We start from the raw sequence: 26112 nt of genomic DNA on the forward strand, positions 1-26112 counted from the left end.
GTAGCGAGGGGCCCAAATCTGAACACAGTGCTCGGGGGTTGGACGCGGTACTCCGAGGTGAATGCAGTACTCCGAGGCAGGACATGGTGTCATTTGCAACCTTCCTGAGGGTAATTCCCTCAGTTCCCTCATCCAAATAATTAATAAAGCTATTAACGAGGGTGGGCCCCACTGGGCAAACACCACTCACGACCAGCTCGATTTCTCTCCCTTCACCACCACCACTCTCTGGGCCGGGCCCTCCAGCCAGTTTTTAACCATATTTTTAAAGAAAAACATTCTTTTTCTGTAAGGAGTGTACTTGTCCAAGCCCTGGGCTGCAGCTTCTCCAGGAGAATATTGTGGGAGACCGCACCAAAGGCCTCGCTGAAGGCTGAGCAGACGACATCAGCAGCCTTTCCCTCATCCACCAGGGACACGGATTGGACTAGATGGTCTTTTGAGGCCCCTCCCGATCCCTCAAATTCTGTCATTCTGTGAGATTCTGTCATTCTGTGAGATTCTGTGGCTGCTGGGACCTGGCGGCTCCCTCAGCTACCTCAAGCAGTCTCGATGCAGGAAAACCCCCGCACCCCTCGATCCCCCGCTCTGTGGCATTACACAACTGCCTGGGACAGTAATTGGGGTGGGGAAAGGGTAATTAGGGGGGTGGTAATTAGGGGAGGGGCCAGTATTTAAGGGGGGGGCAGTTGGAATTGCGATGCAAAATGGCAGCCTCGCCTCACAAAATGGCGGCCGCACCACACAAAATGGCAGCCGCACCACACAAAATGGCAGCTGCACCACACAAAAGGCTCAGAGCTCCCACTGGGGGCTTTGGGATTCCCTGCGGGGCTCAGAGCTTTGCTTTAGAGCCTCGGGGCTTTCCTGGGGGGGTGCCAAACCCCAGAGCTGCAGCCAGGAGCACTTGGCCAGTGCCCACTTTGCAGATCCTGTCTGGTCGGGAGCCCCCCAGGGTGAGGAGGAGCCCCCGGGGTGACGAAGAGCCCCCCGGCCATGGAGATGCCAAAAAGGGGGGCACAGCCTTGGCTCCCCCCTCCTGGCACAGGAGGGAGGCTGAGGGAGCCCTCAGGGAGGGCGGCCATTTTGTGGTCCCTTAAAAAAGTTTTTTTTTTTAGCCTGAAATGATAAAATCTTGAAGGTTGGAAAGATCTCTCAGCCTAATCTGGAGAAATCCCCCATGAAAGCACGCCCCTAAACCTTTCAAACTCCTCCAGGCACGGTCTAAGGAGGTTTTCTGACCTCCAACAGTGCTTTTGGTCTGAAAAGGGTGGATTTTACCACCCAAAATAAAAACTTTATCGTCTCAGAAAGGGGCTGGGGTGTGACCCCTCATTTTTCCACCCAAATCCTTGAAATTTTGCTCTTTACCACGTGCTCTAAAACCACAAAACACCGCTTTCCACCCCAGTCGTTCAGAATTTCTTTTTTTTTTCGAGGAGACCCCAAAAAGGGGGGCACAGCCTCGGCTGCCCCCTCACGGCGCAGGCCAGGCCCAGCAGGGAGGCTGAGGGGCCCTCAGGGAGGGCGGCCATTTTGTGGTCCCTCACGGAGCACAGAGGGGCTGAGGAGAGATGGCTGCCCGTGGCTTCTGGGGGGGACGCGGGGACGTGTCAGGGAATGGGGGGGCTCTGGGAACGGGGGGGGCTCTGCTAATTACAGTCCTCAGTCGTTAGGGTTGGAAGAGACCTCCAGGGTCATCTGGTCCCAAAATCTGAATGTGGGACTCGAGGTTCAACGCAATGCTCGAGGATCCCCCCCCCCCCCCGAAAATAAAGTTTCACAAGGTCCCCTCAAAACCCCCCTAAAAGCCTCCCAGAACACCCCAAAACCCCTAAATCTCCCCCAAACCACCCAAGGCAGCAGAATCCCCCCCCATGGGGCGCAGGTTTTCCCCCAGGCTCGGCCTTGAGCCCTCACAAATGGACTTAGAACTGAAAGGAAAGGTTTTAAAACCCCAAAATGAGGCTTCGGACCCTAAAGACAGGGTCCCCTAGCACTGAAAATTGGGATTTGGTGTGAAAAAGGAAGGTTTAATCCTGCAGTGAGAATTTGGGGTCTTGAAAAGGGAGGATTGGATTTAAAAAAGTGGGGTTTGGACCTTAAAAAAAGAGTTTTTTTTTCACATGAAATTATAAAATCTTGAAGGTTGGAAAGATCTCTCAACCTAATTTGGAGAAATGCCCCATGAAAGCACGCCCCTAAACCTTTTAAACTCTGGACCTCCAAGGAGGTTTTCTGACCTCCAACAGAGCTTTTGGGCTGAAAAGGGTGGATTTTCCCAAAATAAAACTTGACCAAAGTAAACTTTGTCCTATCAAAAGTTTTTCCTCTCAAAACAAAATTTACCCAAAGAAAACTCTCTCCTCTCAAAATGGGGCTGGGGTGTGACCCCTCATTTGTCCACCCAAATCCTTGAACTTTTGCTCTTTACTGCGTGCCATAAAACTACAAAACCCCGTTTTCCACCCCCGAGTCCTTCAGAATTTCGATTTTTTTTCGAGGGGACCCCAAAAAGGGGGGCACAGCCTCGGCTCCCCCCTCACGGCACAGTCCGGGCCCAGCAGGGAGGCTGAGGGAGCCCTCAGGGAGGGCGGCCATTTTGTGGTCCCTTAAAAAAGGTTTTTTTTTCAGCTTGAAACGATAAAATCTTTAAGGCTGGAAAGATCTCTCAGCCTAATCTGGAGAAATCCCCCATGAAAGCACGCCCCTAAACCTTTTAAACTCCTCCAGGCACGGTCTAAGGAGGTTTTCTGACCTCCAACGGTGCTTTTGGTCTGAAAAGGGTGGGTTTTCCCCAAATGAAACTTGACCAAAATAAACTTTAACTGCTCAAAACTTTCCCCTTTCAAAACAAAATTTACCAAAATAAAACTTTTTTTCTCTCAAAACGGGGCTGGGGTGTGACCCCTCATTTTGACCACCCAAATCCTTGAAATCTTGTGTTTACCGCGTGTTCTACAACCACAAAACACTGCTTTCCCCCCCAGTCCTCCAGAATTTCGTTTTTCTTTTTGAGGAGACCCCAAAAAGGGGGGCACAGCCTCGGCTCCCCCCTCATGGCACAGGAGGGAGGCTGAGGGGGCTCTCAGGGAGGGCGGCCAGTTTGTGGTCCCTTAAAAGGTTTTTTTAGCCTGAATTGATAAAATCTTTAAGGTTGGAAAGAACCCCCTTTGAGGTGGAGGTTTTACTCTGGGCTTGTCCTCAAGCCGTCACAAATGGGCTTAGACCTGAAAAAAAAAAAAAAGGGTTTTAAAAGCCTCCATTGAGGCTTCCAAGTCAGGTTTAAGGACTGCAGTGAGGCTTTGGGGTATTAAAAAGAAAGGGCTAGATTAAAAGAAGGTTTGGAGCTTAAAAAAGTTTTTTTTTTTTTTCTTCCATGAAATTGTAAGATCTTTAAGGTTGGAAAGATCTCTTTACGTAATTTGGAGAAATTTCCACTAAAGCGTGCCCCTAAACCGTTCAACCCCCCCCCCCCCCCAGGAAGGGCCCAAGCGGGCTCTGCTCCAGGGCGGCCTCATCCTCGGGGGCTTGGGGCTTCCCCTGGGGGCTCAGAGCTCCGGGGGGGCCTTTTGGGGCCCCTCTCGCCCCCAAATCCCCCCGGATCGCTGAGGAGAAGCCCCAGGGGTGGTCCCAGACCCGCAGCCCCCGGCCCTGAAGCTGCCTGTGGCGGCCTCGGCCTGCCCCGCCCCGAGCGCTCGGGAGCTTTCGGAAGCGATCGGCAACTTTCGGAGCCGCTCGGGAGCCTTCGGAGGCCTTCCAGAACCTTCCGAGCCGCTCGGCTCTCTCTCCGCCCCGCCCCCGAGGAAACGTTCGGGAACTTCCGGAGGCTCTCGGCTCCCCCCCGCCCCCCCCCCGCCCCCCCCCCCCCCCGCTCGGCTCTTTCCGGCACCGCTCGGCCATTTCCGCCGCCGCCTCACGCTCTGTGGCAGCCCGCGCGGCCTCCCCCCCGCCTCCCCTCATTATGCTCCGGGCTAATTAACTCATTAACGGGGCAGAGCCGCTCTGAAACGCCCCCAGCACAGACTTTGCCGTTCCCAACAGCACGAACGACCCCAAAATCGCCCAAATTCACCCCAAACCCCTCAAAACTACCCCCAAATTCACCCGTCCCCCCCAAAGCTCCCACAAGTCCCCCCAAACCTTCAAAACTCGCCTAGAACTCCCCCCAAATTCGCCCCAACCCCCCCAACTACCCTCAATCCTCCAAATTCACCCCAATCCCCCCCTAATACTCCCCCCAAATTTCCCCAAACCTTCAAAGTTCCCCCAAAGCTCTTCCCAAACCCCCCAAAACTACCTCCAAAAAAAACTCCCCCCCAAACCCCCCCAAACTCACCCCAAACCCCCCGAACTTCCCCCAAAGCTCCCTTAAAACCCTCCCAAGCTCCCCCCATAACCCCCCCAATCTCTCCATAAAAAAAAACTAAAACCCCCCAAAGCTCCGCCCAAGCCTCCCGACACCCCTCAAAAGCCCCCCCAAAACCCCTAAATCTCCCCCAAATCCCTCCCAAGGCAGCAGAATCCCCCCATGGGGCGTGGATTTTCCCCCGGGGTCGGTTTCGAGCCCTCACAAACGGGCTCGGAACTGAAAAAAAGTTTTAAAACCCTGAAATAAGGCTTCCAACCCCAAACACAGGGTCCCCGAGTGCTGAAAAATGGGGTTTGGGGTGAAAAAGGAGGGTTTAAGGCCTGCAGTGAGGTTTTGGGGTCTTAAAAAGGGAGGGTTGGATTTAAAATAGGGGAGTTTGGACCTTTAAAAAGAGTTTTTTGAGCCTGGAATGATAAAATCTTTAAGGTTGTAAAGATCTCTCAGCCTAATTTGGAGAAATCCCCCATGAAAGCACGCCCCTAAACCTTTTAAACTCCTCCAGGCACGGTCTAAGGAGGTTTTCTGACCTCCAACGGAGCTTTTGGGCTGAAAAGGGTGGATTTTACCACCCAAAATAAAACTTCCACCTCCCAGAACGGGGCTGGGGTGTGACCCCTCATTTTTCCACCCAAATCCTTGCCATTCTGTGTTTACCACATGGTCTACAACCACAAAACCCCGTTTTCCACCCCAAATCCTTCAAAACTTTGACGTTTTGGAGCCCAAACTATTTTTATTCCACCACAAGGGCCGCGAAACCCCGCTCCCGGCGCGGTTTTGGGGATTTTGTTTATTTTTTGGGGGGGATTTTTCTCCCCTAGGAGTTGGCGTTGGGGCCCTTCTTCTTGCCGAAGGTGGGGACGACGTTGACGAAGCGCCGGTTGTACTGCATGCGCCGCTTGGCGCGCCCCGTCTTCTTCTTCTTCTTCTCCTGCTTCGCCACCTGGGTTTTGGGGGAAAAAAACAAAAGGCGAGGGCGTTTAGGGGCTGTGCCCCGAAAAACAAAGCTCTGGAATCCTAAAAATATCCTCAAATCCCCCTAAAATCCCTCAAATGCACCCTGAATTCCCCCCAAAACTCACCTTGGGGGTCTGGCCCCTCACTTTGCCGGCGCGGGCGAGCGAACCATGGACTTTACCTGTGTAAAAAGGGGGGGCCGCAATTAAAGATTAGGAGCTCGTTAGGCTAACGAGGAGGCCCCGTTAATTACCCCCCGGTAATCCCGTACCCCCCAGCAGCCTCGCGGCCACGTCGAGGGTGGAAAATTCGGGGATGCCGCTCTGCTCCAGCACAGCCTCATCCTGCAGCGGGCTTCCCCCGAAGAGCAGCACCTGGTCCTCGGGGGCGACGGCCTCCAGCGCCGCGATCCTCGCCTGGTTTTTGGGGGAAAAAAAAACCAAAACGGGTCAGCCCCAAAAGGTTTCGGGGCAGGGAGCAGCCTGGTAATGGTGGTGGGGGGGGGGGACTCACCTTGATTTGGGCGACGGTCTCAGCGCCGGAGACCTCGATGGCATGGAGGGACTGGGCGCGGACGAAGAGCTGCATGGTGGGGGGGGTCTGGGGGGCGGACACACGGGGTTAGGGACCCCTGGGAATGGGGGGAACCCCAAAAAGGAGGGGGAGGCACCAAAAAAAAAGGAGGACCCCCAAAAACCACCAGAGACCCCTACAAAGCGTTCCCTAGACCCTCCTGGAGACCCCTAAAAGCCTCAGAGCCCCCCCCAAGCCTCACAGACACCTCAAGACCCCCCCCCCAATACCTCAGAGACCCTCCCCAAAGCCCCCCAAACCCTCACAGCCCCCCCAGACCACAAGAGCCCCCCCCAGCCTACCAGACCCTCCCCCCAGACCCCAAAAGACCCCCCCAGAGCCCCCCCAAGGCCTCACAGACCCCCCCAAAGCCCAAAAGATCTCCCTGTGCCCTCACAAACCCCCCTAGCGCCCCTCCATGGGCCCCAAGACCCCCCCAACCCCCAAGAACCTGTCCCCAAGGCCCCAAAACCGCCCCCAAGGCTCCACAGCCCCTCCCCCAGGCCCCAAAGCCCCCCCCTCGAACCTCACAGACCCCAAGAGCAGCCCCCAGATCCCAAAGCCCCCCCGCGGGCACCAAAAGCCCCCCATGACCCCCCCAGGACCCCAAGAAGCCCCCCAAGCCCTCACAGACCCCCCCTCCAGTCACCTCCAAAGCCCCAGACCCTCCCCAGACCCCAAAAAGCCCCCCCAAGCTCCCGAAGCCTCCCCCAACCCAAAGAACCGCCCTCCCGCTTCCCCCCCAAAGCCTCACAGACCTCCCCGAGCCCCGAAAGGCCTCCACAAGGCCCCAAGAGCCCCTCCCGGGCCCCAAAATCCCCCAAGTTGTCCCCAAAACTCCCCCAGGCCCCCCCCTTTACCCCCTCCCGGCCGCAGCCCCCCCGGCCGCCCCTCACCTCACGCCAGGCGCAGGCCAAGAGAGCGAATCCGCGCAGGCGCCGCTGCGACGTCGGGCGTGCGCGCTGACGTCAGGCGCCCGAGGGAAGGGGGGACGCTCCCAAAATGGCGGCGCTGGGCCGGCGGCTGCTGGGGCTGCGAGCGGCGGTGGGGAGGCGGGGGGCGCAGGTAGGGGGGCGGGATTTAAGGGGGCTCTGAGGAGGTTTTGGGGGTCTGTGAGGGAATTAAGAGGGTTGGGGGGGGGGCTCTGAGTGGATTTGGGGGTTTTGAATGGGGTTAAGGGGGGTCCCTGAAGGGAAGGGGGGGGATTTGGGGCTTTCGGGGGTCCTGGAGGGGATCTGGGGAGCTCTCGGGGGGGCTCTGAAGGGGTTTTGGGTGGATTGTGGGGAGAGGAGGGTGGGTCTGAAGGGGTTTGGGGAGGGGTCTGAAGGGGATTAAGGGGGTTGGGGGGGGCTTTGAGGGGATTTGGGGGGGGGTCCTGAAAGGAAGGGAGGGAATAAGGTGGTTTGGGGGGGGGGTCCTGAAGGGTTGAGGGGGGGTTTGAAGGGAGCTTGGGGGAGTTCTGGAAGCATCCTGAAGGGATGAGGGGGGCTCTGAGGGGGGTTTGGGGAGTCCTGGAGGGAGTAAGGGGGTTTGGGGGGGGGGGGTCTGAAGGAAGAGGGGAGCTCTGAGGAGGTGGGGGGGGGGCTGGAGGGTGTTAAGGAGTTTTGGGGATGGTCTGTGAGGGAATTTGGGGGGTCCAGGAGGGATCCTGAAGTGATGGGGGGGGCTCTGAGGGGGCTTGGGGGGTCCTGGAGGGGGTTAAGGGGGTTTGGGGGGTCTTGAAGGGAGAAGGGGGGGGAGTCTGAGGGATTTGGGGGTTCCTGAAGGGAAGAATTAAGGGGGGGGTCTCTGAGAGGATTTGGGGGGTCCTAAAGGGAGAGTAAGAGATTAAGGGGGTCTGGGGGGGCTCTGACGGAGGAGGAGGGGGTTTTGGGGGGTCCTGAAGGGAGTGGGGGGGTTAAGGGAGTTTGGGGGGGTCTCAGAGGATTTTGGGGGATGCCCTGAAGGGAGGGGGGATTAAGAGGGGCTTAGGGGTGGTTTCTGAGGGGATTTGGGGGGTTCCTAAAAGGAAGGGGCGTTAAGGAAGACTTGAGGGGTTCTGAGTGGGTTTGGGGGGGGGAGTTTGGGGGGGGGGTCTGTTAGGATTATAGGGGGTTTTCTGAGGGGATGAGTAGATTTAGGGGGGGGATCCTGGGGGGAGGGATGAATAGGGTCTGTAAGGGGATGGAGCATTTCGGGGGAGGATCCCGGGGGGTGGGAAGAATCTGGGGGGGGTTGTTCTGAGTAGGGGGCACTCACCCTGCTGTGTACCCCCACCCACACAGAGTCAAGGCCCCCCAGGCCCCCCCGCCAACCCCCAGGTGCCCCCCCAGACCCGCCCATACCCCGGCGTGGTGGAGTCGACGGCCGAATTCGCCTTCGTGGAGCGCCTGATTCCCCCCAGCCGTGTCCCCGACCCCCCCGTGCACCCCACCTACCCCACGCCCTCGGGCTGGAGCCCCCCGCGAGGTGAGGAAGCCGGGGGGAGCCCCCCAGTATCACAACCGAGCCTCCCTGGAATTCGGGGGGGCAAAAAATGACATAAATATCCCTCACAAATTGAGGCAAATAACTTAAAAAGTGAGTCAAAAATCAAGCTTAGCGCTCCTCAAAAATTGAGTTAAATATACCTCAAAAGGGGACTTGAATGCCCTTAAAAAAGAGCTTAATATCTCTCAAAGAATCAGTTAAATATTCCTAAAAAATTAGTATAATATTGACTTAAATATTCCTCAAAAATGAGTCAAATATTCCTCAGAAAATGACTTTAATATCTCCAAAATGAGTTAAATATTCCTCAGAAAATTGAGCTAAATGCTTCTCAAAAATCGACTTAAATGCCCCTCAAAAATTCAGTTAAATGCTGTCTTAAATACCCTTCAAAAATAACTTAAATGCCTCTCAAAAAAAAAAAAGAATGCTCCTCAAAAGAAATAAAATGTGTCAAAAAAACAAGTTACGTATCTCTCAAAAGATGAGCCAAATACCCCAAAAATGACTTAAATGCACCTCAAAAAGGAGTTATATATTCCTTTAAAAAGAATTATGTATTCCTCAAAAAACAGATTAAATATTTCTCAAAAACATGTTAAACACTTCTGATAAACTCAGTTAAATAGTGACTTAAATATCCCTTAAAACCTGACTGACGTTCTCCTCAGAAACGACTTAAACACCCCTCAAAACCTGACTGAAGTTTTCCTCAAAATCTTAGTCAGAAACTGACTGAAGTTCTCAGAAACGACTTACATACCCCTCAAAAACTGACGTTCCCCTCAGAAACGAGTTAAATACCCCTCAAAACCTTACTGACATTCTCCTCAAAATCTGACTGACACTCGCCTCAGAAACAACTGACGTTCTCCTCAAAATCTGACTGAAGTTCTCCTCAGAAACAAGTTAAATACCCCTCAAAAACTGACAGAATTCTCCTCAAAATCTGGCAGAATTCTCCTCAAAATCTGACTGAAGTTCTCCTCAGAAACAACTTAAACACCCCTCAAAATCTGAAGTTTTCCTCAAAATCTTACTCAGAAACTGACTAAAGTTCTCAGAAACGATTTACATACCCCTCAAAAACTGACGTTCTCCTCAGAAACGACTTAAATACCCCTCAAAACCTGACTGACATTCTCCTCAAAATCTGACTGAAGTTCTCCTCAGAAACAAGTTAAATACCCCTCAAAAACTGACAGAATTCTCCTCAAAATCTGGCAGAATTCTCCTCAAAATCTTACTCAGAAACTTGACTGAAGTTCTCAGAAACGACTTACATACCCCTCAAAAACTGACGTTCCCCTCAAAACGTGACTGACGTTCCCCTCAGAAACGACTTAAATGCCCCTCAAAACCTGACTGACACTCCCCTCAGAAACGAATGAAGTTCTCCTCAAAATCTGACTCAGAAACTGACTGAAGTTCTCCTCAGAAACGAGTTAAATACCCCTCAAAAACTGACAGAATTCTCAAAAACTGACAGAATTCTCCTCAAAAACTGACTGAAGTTCTCCTCAGAAGCGACTTAAATATCCCTCAAAATCTGACTGAAGTTTTCCTCAAAGTCTGACTCAGAAACCGCCTGAAGTTCTCCTCAGAAACGAGTTAATAACCCCTCAAAATCTGACAGTTCTCCTCAAAAACTGACTGAAGTTCTCAGAAACGACTTCAGTACCCTTCAAAAACTGAAGTTTTCATCAAAAACTGACTGAAATCCCCCTAAAAAAACAATCCCCCCCCCAAAAAAAATACAAATGACACAAAAATGACTTAAAAGTCCCTCAAAAAGTGACTGGAATCCCCCCCCAAACCGATTTATGGTGTTCACACCCAGGCTGCCCCCCTCAGGGCCGTCTGTCTCCCCCCCCCCCCCATGAAACCCTTTTGGGACTTTTTGTATTTTTCCCCCCTTTCCGGTCCAACCCCCCCCCACTAAAAGCTCCTTTTTGGGGTTTCCGCCCCCTCGCCCCGCAGCCCCCGACCCGGCGCTGCCCTACTTCGTGCGCCGGTCCCGCATGCACAACGTCCCCGTGTACCGGCACCTCAGGGCGGGCACCCGCAGGACCACCGTGCTGCGCCGCATCGAGGGCGACATCTGGGTACGGGGCTGGGGCTGCGGCATTTTGGGGGGGTCTGCGGGATTTGGGGGGGGTCTGGGGGATTTGGGGGGGGGTTGGGGGGGATTTTAGGGGGGTTTGGGGGGAGTCTGGAGGGGCTTGGGGGATTTGGGGGGGGATTTTAGGGAGGGTTGGAGGATTTTGGGGGGGGTTGGAGTTTTTTCAGGAGAGTTTGGAGGGGTTTGGGATTTTAGGGGAGTTTGTAGGATTTTGGGAGGCAGTTGGAGGGGTTTGGGGGATTTTTGGGATGGGATTTTTGGAGGGTTTGGGGGCGGTTGGAGGAGTTTGGGGGGGGTCTGGAGGGGTTTGGGGGGCGATTTTAGGGAGGGTTGGAGGATTTTGGGGGGGTGGGAGAGCTTTTGGGGGTACTTTGGAGGGGTTTGGGGATTTTGGGGGGATTTTAGGGGACATTGTAGGATTTTTGGGGGGCGGTTGGAGGATTTTGGGGGGATTGGGGGAAGTTTTTTGGGGTGATTTTGGAGGGATTTGGATTTTGGGGGGCGTGAGGGATTTTGGGGGGGGTTGTATGGTTTTTGGGGGTTTGGGGGCGGTTGGAGGGGTTTGGGGGATTTTTAGGGGGGTGGGGGATTTGGGGGATTGGACTTTGGGGATTTGGAGGGGGTTGGAGGATTTTGAGGGGGGATTTGGGAGGGGTTGGGGGATTTTTGGAGGGGATTGGGGTTTGGTTATGAGGTTAGTTTAGGGGTTTGGGACTGGTTTTGGAGTTGGTTTTTGGGGTTTGAGTTTTTTTTTTTTTTAGGAGTTTGGGGCTGGTTTTTGGGCTTGGGGGATTTTTATGGGGGATTGGGGTTGGTTTAGGGGGTTGGGGTTGGTTTTGGGGTTTGGCGTTACGAGGTTCATTTAGGGCTTTGGGGTTGGTTTGGGGGGGTTTGGGGATTCTTTTAGTTTTTTTTTTTTTGTTTGTTTGTTTTAGGGATTTTGGGGTTGGTTCATAGTGGCCTTTTATTACATTTAGGGGTTCGGGGTCTTTCGTAGGGGTTCGCGATGGGGTTTTTCGCTTTTTCCTTTCGGGGTCAGGGCTCGGTCCGGGCTTTCTCTGAGGGCTTTTGGGGCCGGTTGGGGGTTTCGTTCTTTTTCGGGGCGTTAACGGGGTTCCCCCGCGGCGCAGGCGCTGGAGGCCGAGCTGCGGGCGTTCGTGGGGCAGCGGCTGGGCCGGGAGCCGCTGACGCAGGTGAACGAGGTGACGGGGACGCTGCGGCTCAAGGGCCACGTGGACGCCGAGGTGCGCGCCTGGCTGCTGCAGAAGGGCTTCTGAAAGCGCCGGGACGGGGCCAAAGCGGGCCCAAAGCCCTCGCCAGGGGGGCGGGGGGACCCCGAACCGGGGCCAGAGCCGGGCGGGAACGGGACGAAGCGGTCAATAAATGGGGGAGCTCCCGAAAGGCGGGGGAGATGTGTTGGGGGGGGCTGGGAAAGGGGGTGGGAGCCCTCGGAAATGGGAGAGGGGCTCCTGAACGGGGTGAGGATGGCTGGGGAGCGGCAGGCAGAGCCCAGAACAGGAGGGAATCCGCTCAGAAGGGCTCGGGGGAGCCAAAAGGGGATTAAAGCCACTGAGAACAGTTCAGGGGAGCCAAAATGGGATGAAATCCACTCAAAATGGCGCTGGAGACTGAAAAAAGGATTATATCCACCCAAAAACAGCCCAGAGGGGTCCCAAATGGGATGAAATCTGCTCAAAATGGCGTAGAAGACCCAAAGCGTGATGAAATCTGCTCAAAAACAGCCCTAAGGGATCCCAAAACAGGATGAAATCCGCTCAAAAGGGCTCGGGGGAGCCAAAAGGGGATTAAAGCCACTGAAAAGAGTTCAGGGGACCCAAAATGGGATAAAATTCACTCAAAATGGCTCAGGAGACCCAAAACGGGATAAAATCATCTCAGAAACAGCCCAGAGGGGCCCCAAATGGGATGAAATCCGCTCAAAAATGCTAAGGGGAACCAAAAGGGGATTATATCCACCCGAAAACAGGATTATATCCACCCAAAAACAGCCCAGAGGGGCCCCAAAACGGGATGGAATCCACTCAAAAGGGCTCAGGAGACCCAAAATGGGATGAAATCTGCTCAAAAACAGCCCAGAGGGGCCCCAAAACGGGATGAAATCCACCCAGAAAGGCTCGGGGGAGCCAAAAGGGGATTAAAGCCACTGAGAACAGTTCAGGGGAGCCAAAATGGGATAAAATCCACTCAAAATGGCTCAGGAGACCCAAAACGGGATGAAATCCACTCAGAAACAGCCCAGAGGGGCCCCAAAACGGGATGAAATCCGCTCAAAAAGGCTCAGGGGAGCCAGGATTTTGGGGGAGCTTTTTGGGGGAGTTTGGAGGTGTTTGGGGGGCTCTGGAGTTGTTGGGGGGGATTTTAGGGAGGGTTGTAGGATTTTTGGGGGGGTTGGGGGAGTTTTTCTGGGGGAGTTTGGAGGGGTTTGGATTTTTGGGGGGGTTGGGGGATTTGGGGGGGATTTTAGGGGGGGCTGTAGGATTTTTGGGGGGTAGAGGGGTGGTTGGAGGGGTTTGGGGGATTTTTTGGGGGGGTGGGGGATTTGGGGAACTTTTTTGGGGGTTGGGGGATTTTGGGGGGGTTAGGGGATTGGGGGGGTTGGACTTTGAAGATTTGGAGGGGTTTGGAGGATTTTGAGGGGGGATTTGGCGGGGGGATCGAAGCTGAAAGGCGTGCTGTTCACATAAACTCGTGGCTTCGAGACTGGTGTGACCGGCAGAACTTTGGGTTCTTTGATCACGGGAAGGTCTATGCTACACAGGGCCTGATGGCACCGGATGGGATGTGCCTCTCTCGGAGAGGGGTAAGGATCTTTGGTCAGGAGTTGGCAGGGCTGATAGATAGGGCTTTAAACTAGAGTCGAAGGGGGAAGGGGCTAAAACCAGGCACGCCGGTGAAGACCTAAGGGAAGGTACGCTAGAATCAGAGGGGCTGTGTGCCAGTGAGGTCCTTCGGGCAGATCCACAAGGTGCTGAGTGTAAGGAGACGCACCTGAAGTGCTTCTACACGAACGCACGCAGTATGAGGAATAAAATGGATGAGCTAGAAGTCCTGGCCCAGTCCCGCAACTACGACATCATCGGCATAAGCGAAACCTGGTGGGATGAGTCCTGTGACTGGGGTGTTGCGATAGATGGTTACAGGCTCTTCAGGAGGGACAGGCAGGGTAGGCGAGGTGGTGGGGTGGCGATGTATGTGAAGCAGGGGCTGGACTGTGTGGAACTTCAGGTCGGAGATGGCAAAGTTGAGAGCCTCTGGGTAAGGATCAAGGGACGAACGAATAAAGGGGATGTCGTTGTGGGAGTCTATTACAGACCGCCTGGCCAGGACGATAGCGCCGATAAATTATTCTTTACAGAACTAAGAGAGGCCTCGAGATTAACTCCCCTTGTCCTTATGGGGGACTTCAACTTGCCAGACGTTAACTGGGAGTGCCACACGGCTGACACGAGCAAGTCCAGGAGGTTCATGAAGCACCTAGATGATAACTTCTTGGTGCAGGTGCTAACGGAGCCAACTAGGAAAGGTGCCCTCCTAGACCTGTTGCTAGAAAACAGGGAGGGTCTGGTGGGAGATGTGGTGATTGGTGGCCGCCTTGGTCATAGCGACCATGAAGTGGTTGAGTTCAAAATTTACGGTGACAGAAGGAAAAGTGCCACCAAAACCTCATCCCTAGATATGGGGAAAGCGGACTTCAGGCTGCTCAGGGAACTAGTCAGCAAGGTCCCCTGGGAAACTGCTCTTGAAGGCCTCGATGTCCACCAGTGCTGGTCATTCTTTAAGCGATGCCTCCTAGAAGCACAAGATCAGGCAATTCCTAAATATCGCAAGTCAGGCAGGCGGGGCAGGAGGCCGGCGTGGCTGACCAGGAACATTCTAATGGAGATTAGGCGGAAACAGAGAGTGTTTCGCTACTGGAAGGAGGGCCAGGTGTCATGGAAAGAATACAGGGATGCTGTTCGTGTTTGTAGGCAGAAAATTCGTGTGGCCAAAGCACACCTAGAGTTGAAGCTGGCTGTGTCTGTGAGAGAAAATAAAAAGGGCTTTTTCAGATATGTGAATGGAAAAAGGAGAACTAAAGAATACATAGGGCCGCTCCTTGATAGGGAAGGTCTCCTCACAGACAATGACATAGGCAAAGCAGAGACGCTTAACGCCTTCTTTGCCTCTGTCTTCAATGCCGCTGATGGGCTTCAGGACCCAGGGTGCCCTGAGCTAGAGGACCGGGACGGTGGGGATGACAAACTCCCAACCGACCCTGAACGTGTGCGGGATTTGCTACTCCACCTGGATCCCTACAAGTCCATGGGTCCGGATGGGATTCATCCCCGGGTGCTGAAAGAGCTGGCGGACGTCATCGCGGAACCTCTCTCAATTATTTTTCAACGATCCTGGGAATTTGGGGAGGTCCCGGTAGACTGGAAGCTGGCAAATGTTGTGCCGATTTACAAGAAGGGTCAGAAAGAAGACCCTAGCAATTACAGGCCTGTCAGTCTCACGTCAGTGCCTGGTAAAATCATGGAGAAGATGGTTCTCGAACTTATTGAGGCTCACCTGGGGGACAAAGCAGTCATTGGTCCCAGCCAGCATGGGTTTGTGAAGGGCAGGTCCTGCCTAACTAACCTGATTTCCTTTTATGATAAGATCACCCGTATGATGGACCAAGGGAAACCAGCTGATGTGATTTTTTTGGACTTCAGCAAGGCTTTTGACACGGTTTCCCATAGGATCCTACTGGACAAAATGTCCACCATACAGCTAAATAAAAACATCATACGATGGGTGAGCAATTGGCTAACGGGCAGGGCCCAAAGGGTTATGGTAAATGGGGCTGCGTCAGGCTGGCGGGCGGTCACCAGTGGGGTCCCTCAAGGCTCCATTTTAGGGCCGGTACTTTTCAATATTTTTATAAACGATCTGGATGTAGGAATAGAAGGTATTTTGAGCAAGTTTGCTGATGACACCAAACTTGGAGGAGTTGTGGACTCGAATGAGGGTGGAAAGGCCTTGCAGAGGGATCTGGATAGATTGGAGAGCTGGGCGATCACCAACCGCATGAAGTTCAATAAGAGCAAGTGCCGGGTCCTGCACCTGGGACGGGGAAACCCTGGCTGCACGTACAGACTGGGCGATGAGACGCTGGAGAGCAGCCTAGAAGAGAGGGATCTGGGGGTCGTGGTTGACAGCAAGTTGAATATGAGCCAGCAGTGTGCCCTGGCGGCCAGGAGGGCCAACCGTGTCCTGGGGTGCATCAAGCACGGCATCTCTAGTCGGTCGAGGAAAGTGATTGTCCCGCTCTACTCTGCGCTGGTGCGGCCTCACCTCGAGTACTGTGTGCAGTTCTGGGCACCACAGTATAAAAAGGACATGAAACTGTTGGAGAGTGTCCAGAGGAGGGCTACGAAGATGGTGAAAGGCCTAGAGGGGAAGACGTACGAGGAACGGCTGAGGTCACTGGGCCTGTTCAGCCTGGAGAAGGGGAGGCTGAGGGGAGACCTCATCACAGTCTACAACTTCCTCGTAAGGGGGTGTCGAGAGGCAGGAGACCTTTTCTCCATTAACACCAGTGACAGGACCCGCGGGAACGGTGTTAAGCTGAGGCAGGGGAAATTTAGGCTCGACATCAGGAGGGGGTTCTTCACAGAGAGGGTGGTTGCACACTGGAACAGGCTCCCCAGGGAAGTGGTCACTGCACCGAGCCTGTCTGAATTTAAGAAGAGATTGGACTGTGCACTTAGTCACATGGTCTGAACTTTTGGGTAGACCTGTGCGGTGTCAAGAGTTGGACTTGATGATCCTTAAGGGTCCCTTCCAACTCAGGATATTCTATGATTCTATGAGAACAGTTCAGAGGCCCCAGAAGGGGATGAAATCCGCTCAAAATGGCTCAGGAGACCCAAAATGGGATGAAATTCACTCAGAAACAGCCCTAAGGGGTCACAAGATGGGATGAAATCCACCCAAAAAGGCTCGGGGAAGCCAAAAGGGGATTAAATCCACTGAGAACAGTTCAGGAGACCCAAAACGGGATGAAATCCACTCAGAAACAGCCCTGAGGGGCCCCAAAACGGGAGGGAATCCTCTTTAAAGGGCTCGGGGGAGCCAAAAGGGGATTAAAGCCACTTAGAGCAGTTCAGGGGACCCAAAATGGGAGGAAATACACTCAAAATGACTCAGGAGACCCAAAACAGGATGAAATCTACTAAGAAACAGCCCAGAGGGGCCCCAAAACAGGATGAAATCCGCTCAAAAAGGCTCAGGGGAGCCAAAATGGGATGAAATCCGCTCAAAAACAGCCCTAAGAGGTCCCAAAATGGGATGAAATCCACCCAGAAATGCTAAGGGGAGCGAAAAGGGGATTAAATCCACTGAGAACAGTTCAGGGGCCCCAAAACGGGATGAAATCCGCTCAAAAGGGCTCAGGGGAGCCAAGATTTTGGGGGAGCTTTTTGGGGGAGTTTGGAGGTGTTTGGGGGGCTGTGGAGTTGTTGGGGGATTTGGGGGGGGATTTTAGGGAGGGTTGTAGGATTTTTGGGGGGGTTGGGGGAGTTTTTTGGGGGGAGTTTGGAGGGGTTTAGATTTTGGGGGGGTGAGGGATTTTGGGGGGGATTTTAAGGGGGGTTGTAGGATTTTTGGGGGGTTGAGGGGCGGTTGGAGGGGTTTGGGGGATTTTTTGGGGGGGTGGGGGATTTGGGGAACTTTTTTGGGGGTTGGGGGATTTTGGGGGGGTTAGGGGATTGGGGGGGTTGGACTTTGAAGATTTGGAGGGGTTTGGAGGATTTTGAGGGGGGATTTGGGAGGGGGTTGGGGGATTTTTGGAGGGGATTGGGGTTTGGTTATGAGGTTTAGGGGTTTGGGACTGGTTTTGGAGTTGTTTTTTGGGGTTTGAGGTTTTTTTTTTTAGGAGTTTGGGGCTGGTTTTTGGGCTTGGGGGATTTTTATGGGGGATTGGGGTTGGTTTTGGGGTTTGGGGTTACGAGGTTCATTTAGGGCTTTGGGGTTGGTTTGGGGGGGTTTGTTTTCTTTTTAGGGGTTTGGGGATTTTTAGGGGTTTGGGGCTGGGGGCTGGTTTGGGGATTCCTTTAGGTTTTTGTTGTGTTTTTGTTTTTTTTTTTTTTAGGGATTTTGGGGTTGGTTCATAGTGGCCTTTTATTACATTTAGGGGTTCGGGGTCTTTCGTAGGGGTTCGCGATGGGGTTTTTCGCTTTTTCCTTTCGGGGTCAGGGCTCGGTCCGGGCTTTCTCTGAGGGCTTTTGGGGCCGGTTGGGGGTTTCCTTCTTTTTCGGGGCGTTAACGGGGTTCCCCCGCGGCGCAGGCGCTGGAGGCCGAGCTGCGGGCGTTCGTGGGGCAGCGGCTGGGCCGGGAGCCGCTGACGCAGGTGAACGAGGTGACGGGGACGCTGCGGCTCAAGGGCCACGTGGACGCCGAGGTGCGCGCCTGGCTGCTGCAGAAGGGCTTCTGAAAGCGCCGGGACGGGGCCAAAGCGGGCCCAAAGCCCTCGCCGGGGGGGCGGGGGGACCCCGAACCGGGGCCAGAGCCGGGCGGGAACGGGACGAAGCGGTCAATAAACGGGGGAGCTCCCGAAAGGGGGGGGAGATGTGTTGGGGGGGGGGCTCGGAAACGGGGTGGGAGCCCTCGGAAATGGGAGAGGGGCTCCTGAACGGGGCGAGGACGGCTGGGGAGCGGCAGGCAGAGCCCAGAACGGGAGGGAATGCGCTCAGGAACAGCCCTGAGGGCCCCGAAACGGGAGGGAATGCGCTCAAAAGGGCTCAGGGGAGCCAAAAGGGGATGAAATCCACTCAGAAACAGCCCAGAGGGGTCCCAAAACGGGATGAAATCATCTCAGAAAGAGCCCTGAGGGGCCCCAAAACGGGATGAAATCCACTCAAAATGGCGCTGGAGACTGAAAAAAGGATTATATCCACCCAAAAACAGCCCAGAGGGGTCCCAAATGGGATGAAATCCGCTCAAAATGGCGAAGGAGACCCAAAGCGTGATGAAATCTGCTCAAAAACAGCCCTAAGGGATCCCAAAACAGGATGAAATCCGCTCAAAAGGGCTCGGGGGAGCCAAAAGGGGATTAAAGCCACTGAAAAGAGTTCAGGGGACCCAAAATGGGATAAAATTCACTCAAAATGGCTCAGGAGACCCAAAACGGGATAAAATCATCTCAGAAACAGCCCAGAGGGGCCCCAAATGGGATGAAATCCGCTCAAAATGGCGTAGGAGACCCAAAATGGGATTATATCCACCCGAAAACAGGATTATATCCACCCAAAAACAGCCCAGGCGGGCCCCAAAACAGGATGGAATCCACTCAAAAGGGCTCAGGGGAGCCAAAAGGGGATTAAATCCACTGAGAACAGTACGGGGGACCCAAAATGGGATAAAATCCACCCAAAAAGGCTAAGGGGAGCCAAAAGGGGATTAAAGCCACTGAGAACAGTTCAGGGGACCCAAAATGGGAGGAAATTCACTCAAAATGGCGCTGGAGACCGAAAACAGGATTATATCCACCCAAAAACAGCCCTGAGGTGCCCCAAAACGGGATGAAATCCACCCAGAAATGCTAAGGGGAGCGAAAAGGGGATTAAATCCACTGAGAACAGTTCAGGGGCCCCAAAACGGGATGAAATCTGCTCAAAAGGGCTCAGGGGAGCCAAGACTTTGGGGGAGCTTTTTGGGGGAGTTTGGAGGTGTTTGGGGGGCTCTGGAGTTGTTGGGGAGATTTGGGGGGGGATTTTAGGGAGGGTTGTACGATTTTTGGGGGGGTTGGGGGAGTTTTTTGGGGGGAGTTTGGAGGGGTTTAGATTTTAGGGGGGGGTGTAGGATTTTTCGGGGGTTGGGGGCAGTTGGAGGGCTTTGGGGATTATTGGGGGGGTTGGGGGAGTTTTGGGGGGGTTAGGGGATTTCGAGGATTTTGAGGGGGGATTTGGGGGGGGCTTCAAGGGGGTCGGGGGATTTTGGAGAGGTTTGGGGGTTGGTGGTGAGGTTGGTTTAGGGGTTTGGGGCTGATTTTGGGGTATGAGGATTTTTTTTAGGGGGTTGGGGCTGGTTTTTGGGCTTGGGGGATTTTTATGGGGGATTGGGGTTGGTTTAGGGGGTTGGGGTTGGTTTTGGCGTTATGAGGTTCATTTAGGGCTTTGGGGTTGGTTTGGGGGGGTTTGGGGATTTGTAGGGGTTTGGGGCTGGTTTGGGGATTCTTTTAGGTTTTTTGTTTGTTTGTTTGTTTGTTTTAGGGATTTTGGGGTTGGTTCATAGTGGCCTTTTATTACATTTAGGGGCTCGGGGTCTTTCGTAGGGGTTCGCGATGGGGTTTTTCGCTTTTTCCTTTCGGGGTCAGGGCTCGGTCCGGGCTTTCTCTGAGGGCTTTTGGGGCCGGTTGGGGGTTTCCTTCTTTTTCGGGGCGTTAACGGGGTTCCCCCGCGGCGCAGGCGCTGGAGGCCGAGCTGCGGGCGTTCGTGGGGCAGCGGCTGGGCCGGGAGCCGCTGACGCAGGTGAACGAGGTGACGGGGACGCTGCGGCTCAAGGGCCACGTGGACGCCGAGGTGCGCGCCTGGCTGCTGCAGAAGGGCTTCTGAAAGCGCCGGGACGGGGCCAAAGCGGGCCCAAAGCCCTCGCCGGGGGGGCGGGGGGACCCCGAACCGGGGCCAGAGCCGGGCGGGAACGGGACGAAGCGGTCAATAAACGGGGGAGCTCCCGAAAGGGGGGGGAGATGTGTTGGGGGGGGGCTCGGAAACGGGGTGGGAGCCCTCGGAAATGGGAGAGGGGCTCCTGAACGGGGCGAGGACGGCTGGGGAGCGGCAGGCAGAGCCCAGAATGGGAGGGAATGCGCTCAGGAACAGCCCTGAGGGCCCCGAAACGGGAGGGAATGCGCTCAAAAGGGCTCCGGGGAGCCAAAAGGGGATGAAATCCACTCAGAAACAGCCCAGAGGGGTCCCAAAACGGGATGAAATCATCTCAGAAACAGCCCTGAGGGCCCCGAAACGGGAGGGAATCCGCCCAGAAAGGGTCAGGAGACCCAAAACGGGAGGGAATCCGCTCAAAAGGGCTCAGGAGACGCAAAACGGGAGGGAATCCGCCCAGAAAGGGTCAGGAGACCAAAAACGGAATGAAATCCGCTCAAAAACAGCCCAGAGGGGTCCCAAATGAGATGAAATTCACTCAAAATGGCTCAGGAGACCAAAAACAGGATTATATCCACCCAAAAACAGCCCAGAGGGGCCCCAAACCGGGATGAAATCCACACAGAAACAGCCCAGAGGGGCCCCAAAAAGGGATGAAATCCGCTCAGAAGGGCTCGGGGGAGCCAAAAGGGGATGAAATCCACTCAGAAACAGCCCAGAGGGTGCCCGAAATGGGATGAAATTAGCCCAAAAAGGCTCGGGGGAGCCAAAATGGGATGAAATCTACACAGAAACAGCCCTGAAGGGCCCCAAAACGGGATGAAATCCGCCCAAAAAGGCTCGGGGGAGCCAAAAGGGGATTAAATCCACTGAGAACAGTTCGGGGGACCCAAAATGGGATAAAATCCACCCAAAAAGGCTAAGGGGAGCCAAAAGGGGATTAAAGCCACTGAGAACAGTTCAGAGGACCTAAAATGGGATGAAATCTACTCAGAAACAGCCCTGAGGGCCCCGAAACGGGAGGGAATCCGCCCAAAAGGGCTCAGGAGACCCAAAACGGGAGGGAATCCGCTCAAAAGGGCTCGGGGCAGCCAAAAGGGGATGAAATCCACTCAGAAACAGCCCAGAGGGGTCCCAAAACGGGATGAAATCATCTCAGAAACAGCCCAGAGGGTCCCCAAAACGGGATGAAATCCGCCCAAAAAGGCTCGGGGGAGCCAAAATGGGATGAAATCTACTCAGAAACAGCCCTGAGGGGCCCCAAAACGGGATGAAATCCACTCAAAATGGCTCAGGAGACCCAAACTGGGATGAAATCCGCTCAAAAACAGCCCTAAGGAGCCCCAAACCTGGATGAAATCCACTCAAAATGGCTCAGGAGACCCAAAACAGGATGAAATCTGCTCAAAAACAGCCGAGAGGGGTCCCAAAATGGGATGAAATCCGCTGAAAAAGGCTCAGGGGAGCCAAAAGGGGATTAAAGCCACTGAGAACAGTTCAGGGGCCCCAAAACGGGATGAAATCCGCTCAAAAGGGCTCAGGGGAGCCAAGATTTTGGGGTAGCTTTTTGGGGGAGTTTGGAGGTGTTTGGGGGGCTCTGGAGTTGTTGGGGGGATTTGGGGGGGGATTTTAGGGAGGGTTGTAGGATTTTTGGGGGGGTGGGGGAGTTTTTTGGGGGGAGTTTGGAGGGGTTTGGATTTTTGGGGGGGTTGGGGGATTTGGGGGGGATTTTAGGGGGGGCTGTAGGATTTTTGGGGGGTAGAGGGGTGGTTGGAGGGGTTTGGGGGATTTTTTGGGGGGGTGGGGGATTTGGGGAACTTTTTTGGGGGTTGGGGGATTTTGGGGGGGTTAGGGGATTGGGGGGGTTGGACTTTGAAGATTTGGAGGGGTTTGGAGGATTTTGAGGGGGGTTTTGGGGGGGGTTGGGGGATTTCTGGAGGGGATGGGGTTTGGTTATGAGGTTAGTTTAGGGGTTTGGGACTGGTTTTGGAGTTGTTTTTTGGGGTTTGAGGTTTTTTTTTTTAGGAGTTTGGGGCTGGTTTTTGGGCTTGGGGGATTTTTATGGGGGATTGGGGTTGGTTTAGGGGGTTGGGGGTTCGTTTTGGGGTTTGGGGTTACGAGGTTCATTTAGGGGGTTGGGGTTGGTTTGGGGGGGTTTGGGGATTTGTAGGGGTTTGGGGCTGGTTTGGGGATTCTTTTAGTTTTTTTGTTTGTTTGTTTTTTTTAGGGATTTTGGGGTTGGTTCATAGTGGCCTTTTATTACATTTAGGGGCTCGGGGTCTTTCGTAGGGGTTCGCGATGGGGTTTTTCGCTTTTTCCTTTCGGGGTCAGGGCTCGGTCCGGGCTTTCTCTGAGGGCTTTTGGGGCCGGTTGGGGGTTTCCTTCTTTTTCGGGGCGTTAACGGGGTTCCCCCGCGGCGCAGGCGCTGGAGGCCGAGCTGCGGGCGTTCGTGGGGCAGCGGCTGGGCCGGGAGCCGCTGACGCAGGTGAACGAGGTGACGGGGACGCTGCGGCTCAAGGGCCACGTGGACGCCGAGGTGCGCGCCTGGCTGCTGCAGAAGGGCTTCTGAAAGCGCCGGGACGGGGCCAAAGCGGGCCCAAAGCCCTCGCCAGGGGGGCGGGGGGACCCCGAACCGGGGCCAGAGCCGGGCGGGAACGGGACGAAGCGGTCAATAAACGGGGGAGCTCCCGAAAGGGGGGGGGAGATGTGTTGGGGGGGGCTGGGAAAGGGGGTGGGAGCCCTCGGAAATGGGAGAGGGGCTCCTGAACGGGGCGAGGACGGCTGGGGAGCGGCAGGCAGAGCCCAGAACGGGAGGGAATGCGCTCAGGAACAGCCCTGAGGGCCCCGAAACAGGAGGGAATCCGCCCAAAAGGGCTCGGGGGAGCCAAAAGGGGATGAAATCCACTGAGAACAGTTCAGGGGAGTGAAAATGGGATGAAATACACTCAAAAGGGCTCGGGGGAGCCAAAACCGGATGAAATCCACATAAAAACAGCCCTGAGGGGCCCCAAAACGGGAGGGAATCCGCTCAGAAGGGCTCAGGGGAGCCAAAAGGGGATTAAAGCCACTGAGAACAGTTCAGGGGCCCCAAAACGGGATGAAATTCACTCAAAATGGCTCAGGAGACCCAAAACGGGATGGAATCCGCTCAAAAACAGCCCAAAGGGGCCCCAAAATGGGATAAAATCAACTCAAAATGGCTCAGGAGACCCAAAACGGGATGAAATCCGCTCAAAATGGCTCAGGGGACCCAAAACGGGATTAAAGCCACTGAGAACAGTTCAGGAGACCCAAAATAGGAGGAAATCCACTCAAAAAGGCTCAGGAGAAGCAAAAAGGGATGAAATCCCCTCAGAAACAGCCCTAAGGGGTCCCAAAATGGGATGAAATCCACTCAAAATGGCTCAGGAGACCCAAAACAGGATGAAATCCGCTCAAAAACAGCCGAAAGGGGTCCCAAAATGGGATGAAATCCGCTCAAAAAGGCTCAGGGGAGCCAAAAGGGGATTAAAGCCACTGAGAACAGTTCGGGGGACCCAAAATGGGAGGAAATCCGCTCAAAATGGCTCAGGAGACCCAAAACGGGATGAAATCCACTCAGAAACAGCCCTGAGGGGCACCGAAACAGGATGAAATCCGCCCAAAAGGGCTCGGGGGAGCCAAAAGGGGATTAAATCCACTCAGAAACAGCCCTGAGGGGCCCCAAAACGGGATGAAATCCGCTCAAAATGGCTCAGGAGACCCAAAATGGGATGAAATTCACTCAGAAACAGCCCTACGGGGTCCCAAGACGGGATGAAATACACCCAAAAAGGCTCGGGGGAGCCAAAAGGGGATGAAATCCACCCAAAAACAGCCCAGAGGGGCCCCAAAATGGGATGAAATCCGCCCAAAAAGGCTTGGGGGAGCCAAAAGGGGATTAAATCCACTGAAAGCAGTTCAGGGGACCCAAAATGGGATGAAATCCACTCAAAATGGCTCAGGAGACCCAAAATGGGATGAAATCCGCTCAAAAGGGCTCAGGAGACCCAAAACGGGATGAAATCCACTCAGAAACAGCCCTGAGGTGCCCCAAAACAGGATGAAATCCGCTCAAAAACAGCCGAAAGGGGTCCCAAAATGGGATGAAATCCGCTCAAAAAGGCTCAGGGGAGCCAAAAGGGGATTAAAGCCACTGAGAACAGTTCGGGGGACCCAAAATGGGAGGAAATCCGCTCAAAATGGCTCAGGAGACCCAAAACGGGATGAAATCCACTCAGAAACAGCCCTGAGGGGCACCGAAACAGGATGAAATCCGCTCAAAATGGCTCAGGAGACCCAAAACGGGATGGAATGCTCTAAAAAACAGCCCTGAGGGGCCCCAAAACGGGATGAAATCCGCTCAAAATGGCTCAGGAGACCCAAAATGGGATGAAATTCACTCAGAAACAGCCCTAGGGGGTCCCAAGACGGGATGAAATACACCCAAAAAGGCTCGGGGGAGCCAAAACGGGATGAAATCCACCCAAAAACAGCCCAGAGGGGCCCCAAAATGGGATGAAATCTGCCCAAAAAGGCTCGGGGGAGCCAAAAGGGGATTAAATCCACTGAAAGCAGTTCAGGGGACCCAAAATGGGATGAAATCCACTCAAAATGGCTCAGGAGACCCAAAATGGGATGAAATCCACTCAAAATGGCTCAGGAGACCCAAAACGGGATGAAATCTGCTCAAAAAGGCTCAGGGGAGCCAAGATTTTGGGGGAGCTTTTTGGGGAAGTTTGGAGGTGTTTGGGGGGCTCTGGAGTTGTTGGGGGGGATTTGGGGGGGGATTTTAGGGAGGGTTGTAGGATTTTTGGGGGGGTGGGGGAGTTTTTTGGGGGGAGTTCGAAGGGGTTTAGATTTTGGGGGGGGTTGTGGGATTTGGGAGATATGGGGGGGATTTTAGGGGGAGTTTGGAGGGGTGTGGATTTTCGGGGGGTGTGAGGGATTTTGGGGGGGATTTTTTGGGGGGTTGTAGGATTTTTGGGGGGTTGAGGGGCGGTTGGAGGGGTTTGGGGGGGTTGGACTTTGAAGATTTGGAGGGGTTTGGAGGATTTTGAGGGGGATTTGGGAGGGGTTGGGGGATTTTTGGAGGGGATTGGGGTTTGGTTATGAGGTTAGTTTAGGGGTTTGGGACTGGTTTTGGAGTTGGTTTTTGGGGTTTGAGTTTTTTTTTTTTAGGAGTTTGGGACTGGTTTTTGGGCTTGGGGGATTTTTATGGGGGATTGGGGTTGGTTTAGGGGGTTGGGGTTGGTTTTGGGGTTTGGGGTTACGAGGTTCATTTAGGGCTTTGGGGTTGGTTTGGGGGGGTTGGTTTCTTTTTAGGGGTTTGGGGATTTGTAGGGGTTTGGGGCTGGTTTGGGGATTCTTTTAGTGTTTTTTTTTTGTTTGTTTGTTTTAGGGATTTTGGGGTTGGTTCATAGTGGCCTTTTATTACATTTAGGGGTTCGGGGTCTTTCGTAGGGGTTCGCGATGGGGTTTTTCGCTTTTTCCTTTCGGGGTCAGGGCTCGGTCCGGGCTTTCTCTGAGGGCTTTTGGGGCCGGTTGGGGGTTTCCTTCTTTTTCGGGGCGTTAACGGGGTTCCCCCGCGGCGCAGGCGCTGGAGGCCGAGCTGCGGGCGTTCGTGGGGCAGCGGCTGGGCCGGGAGCCGCTGACGCAGGTGAACGAGGTGACGGGGACGCTGCGGCTCAAGGGCCACGTGGACGCCGAGGTGCGCGCCTGGCTGCTGCAGAAGGGCTTCTGAAAGCGCCGGGACGGGGCCAAAGCGGGCCCAAAGCCCTCGCCAGGGGGCGGGGGGACCCCGAACCGGGGCCAGAGCCGGGCGGGAACGGGACGAAGCGGTCAATAAACGGGGGAGCTCCCGAAAGGGGGGAGATGTGTTGGGGGGGGGGGCTCGGAAACGGGGTGGGAGCCCTCGGAAATGGGAGAGGGGCTCCTGAACGGGGCGAGGACGGCTG

The 26112-nt window shown here is 54.5% G+C and overlaps 2 protein-coding genes across 4 annotated transcripts in view; one reads left to right on the top strand and one right to left on the bottom strand.

Moving 5' to 3' along the window:
* Window positions 1-5085: 5085 nt before the first annotated feature.
* Window positions 5086-26112, bottom strand: part of LOC136786277 (ubiquitin-like FUBI-ribosomal protein eS30 fusion protein) — a 43800-nt gene continuing 22773 nt past the window's right edge. Inside the window, exons 1-5 of one of the 2 annotated variants that reach the window (XM_066987578.1) lie at window positions 6799-6865; window positions 5843-5929; window positions 5601-5745; window positions 5455-5510; window positions 5086-5315 (exon numbers count right to left, since the gene is read on the bottom strand). In XM_066987578.1, coding sequence (XP_066843679.1) covers window positions 5190-5315; window positions 5455-5510; window positions 5601-5745; window positions 5843-5917 — 402 coding nt within the window. In that variant the 5' untranslated portion in view covers window positions 5918-5929; window positions 6799-6865 and the 3' untranslated portion in view covers window positions 5086-5189. Of the gene's footprint in view, window positions 5316-5454; window positions 5511-5600; window positions 5746-5842; window positions 5930-6798; window positions 6866-26112 lie in introns of those variants that run through there. The other variant, XM_066987580.1, reaches the window with a different exon arrangement.
* Window positions 6837-25950, top strand: LOC136788860 (uncharacterized). 2 transcript variants are annotated; one of them, XM_066987574.1, is made up of 8 exons: window positions 6837-6967; window positions 8167-8350; window positions 10352-10476; window positions 11624-11737; window positions 17827-17940; window positions 19946-20059; window positions 22560-22673; window positions 25752-25950. In XM_066987574.1, the coding sequence occupies exons 1-8, from the start codon at window positions 6905-6907 to the stop codon at window positions 25896-25898; spliced, it is 975 nt and encodes a 324-aa protein (XP_066843675.1). In that variant the 5' UTR covers window positions 6837-6904; the 3' UTR covers window positions 25899-25950. The 2 variants fall into 2 exon arrangements, with proteins under 2 accessions (XP_066843675.1, XP_066843676.1); XM_066987575.1 differs by having other exon boundaries at window positions 6869-6967; window positions 8215-8350.

Source organism: Anser cygnoides, chromosome W (assembly GCF_040182565.1).
Source record: "Anser cygnoides isolate HZ-2024a breed goose chromosome W, Taihu_goose_T2T_genome, whole genome shotgun sequence".
In the NCBI taxonomy this organism is placed as follows: domain Eukaryota; kingdom Metazoa; phylum Chordata; class Aves; order Anseriformes; family Anatidae; genus Anser; species Anser cygnoides.

Bases quoted from the DNA above. Each gene is read 5' to 3' on its own strand.
- LOC136788860 (XM_066987574.1), top strand. From the start codon at position 6,905: ATGGCGGCGCTGGGCCGGCGGCTGCTGGGGCTGCGAGCGGCGGTGGGG. The intron at 6,968-8,166 runs GTAGGGGGGCGG...CCACCCACACAG, and splicing joins TGGGGAGGCGGGGGGCGCAG to AGTCAAGGCCCCCCAGGCCC. The intron at 22,674-25,751 runs GTGCGCGCCTGG...CCCGCGGCGCAG, and splicing joins AGGGCCACGTGGACGCCGAG to GCGCTGGAGGCCGAGCTGCG.